General features: G+C 31.1%; 1 protein-coding gene across 1 annotated transcript in view; it reads right to left on the minus strand.

Moving 5' to 3' along the window:
* Positions 1-271: 271 nt before the first annotated feature.
* Positions 272-2,019, minus strand: part of LOC110029370 (zinc finger matrin-type protein 2) — a 63,351-nt gene continuing 61,603 nt past the window's right edge. The window contains exon 11 of the mRNA XM_020731635.1: positions 272-623. Coding sequence (XP_020587294.1) covers positions 531-623 — 93 coding nt within the window. The 3' untranslated portion in view covers positions 272-530. The remainder of the gene's footprint in view (positions 624-2,019) is intronic.

The raw sequence follows: 2,019 nt of genomic DNA on the forward strand, positions 1-2,019 counted from the left end.
CTTTGCATGCATCGGTAAGATGACACACATGTAAAAATTGAAATTTAGTTGTTAGATATATAAATACATGGGAATTGAGTGGCATGTATATATGAAAACCTTCCAACTTTAAATCAGAACACCTTCACTTTCATTCATTTATTTAGTTTTTACACATGTAAAAATTAAAATTTAGTTGTTAGATATATAAATACATGGAAATTGAGTGGCATGTAGAACACCTTCACTTTCATTCATTTATTTAGTTTTTCAATAATGGCCTGCAATAAAGTAATCAGAAACTAGATCAATGAACAGCACAACAAGAAACAGCATCAATTAAAGACAAGCCTTATAAATAAAATACTCATCCTTTGCGAAACATTGATCACTAAACACCTTAACACCACAAGATCAATCTGGAGTGCTACTCAAAATTGATTTTTTTTTTATTTTTTTTTTGTCTTCTCTTCCTAGAATTTCTAGTCTGGGCTGGAGCTTGAGCTGCAGAAATGGAGAAATATCAGCTATAATTAGGTTCCAACTTCATTTTATTTCTTCGACGATGAACGAAAACCTCCGAATCCCATCATGGCTGCCACATCTGGATCAACCTCAGGCTCTTCCTCTGCAGCCTTCTCCTTCTGAAAAATGAACAATAATAAAATACTAAAAGTTTCTGTTTTTGAATGAATTTGACCAAGTTGAATGGAGCATAGATATAATCATGTAAATACATAAATGGTTGTGACCTGTTTCGTTAGATCAAATTTGGGTAAAATAAATGTAGTCCTACAGTAAAAAGAGAGAAAAAAGGGAAAAGGAAAAGAAAATTAGAAGTCTCTTCAGATATATTGAAGTAATTCTGCTATCACATGCTCACTTTGAATCAAAGTTTTATAATGTTGTATAATATTTATCCAAAATTCTCAACTTTAGCAGTCACAACTTTTTAACAAATTCCTTTCCCCTTTTTTTTGAAAGATTTACATATATAACAACCAATTATTATTAACTTTACATATCTAACAGCTAAACCTCAATTTTTACATACATATCACCTTGCCCATGCATGAAAAGGTAGATTTCATATTTTAAAAGTTAAAATAGTGGTATTTTTTATGTGATATGAAAGATTGGATTATATAAATATAAAAAATAAGGTTTTCATATAAGATATGCATAAACATAGGAATTGGGTGGTATGTAAGCGCCCCCTTTTGTGTCAGGCAGGATGAGCACTCAAACCCTACAACAACAACAAATCTACCCTACTAAGTGGGTTTGGCTACATGAACCCATTTTCTCCATTGTGCTTATTGAGTGTCATAATTTTATTTAATTCTAATAAATTAAATTCATTTTTTGCACAGCATGCCCAAGTCATTCTAGGTTTATCTCTATCTTTCTTCTCTTAAGTCAAATCTAAAACTCTAGCCAAATCTAAAACTATACTCTCCTAACCGAATTATCAAATGGTCGACGTTAGGAATGTAAATGAGTAGAGTCAAGGTCAAACCACCCTTAACTTGAGCTTGATAGATTAATCGAGTTTGAGATCAAGTTCCAACTCAAGCTTAAGTATACGAAATTAAGCCGGCTTGTTCATTATGAAACAAAATAAAACAATATTAATCCAAACTAAATGACAGATTGAATGAGCAATTAAAAGATAAATCATAATATCACTTAATACAAAACATTATTTTTTGTTGGCATTTTTAATAATTTAAAGATAAAGTTGTTGATCTCTATATAATTTTTTTAACTCGACGATCACACTAATTATACTAAAGGGTTATTCGACAGAGATGAGCAAAATGATGAATTAGGGATGCATCGATGTGCTCATCGAGTCTAAACTATTTTGATCATAGTTGAGATCATCCAAATAATATCTGCTTGAGAGATGATTTACACCGAAACGATGAAGATAGTTGCCAAAGTCCTAGCGATACGAAACACGAATCTATATTCGCATGAGGCAGACAACATGTTTCCGTGATGTTCGCTTATATATATATATATATATATATATAT

This window comes from Phalaenopsis equestris, unplaced genomic scaffold (genome assembly GCF_001263595.1).
Source record: "Phalaenopsis equestris unplaced genomic scaffold, ASM126359v1 Scaffold000002, whole genome shotgun sequence".
NCBI classification, from domain to species: Eukaryota; Viridiplantae; Streptophyta; class Magnoliopsida; order Asparagales; family Orchidaceae; genus Phalaenopsis; species Phalaenopsis equestris.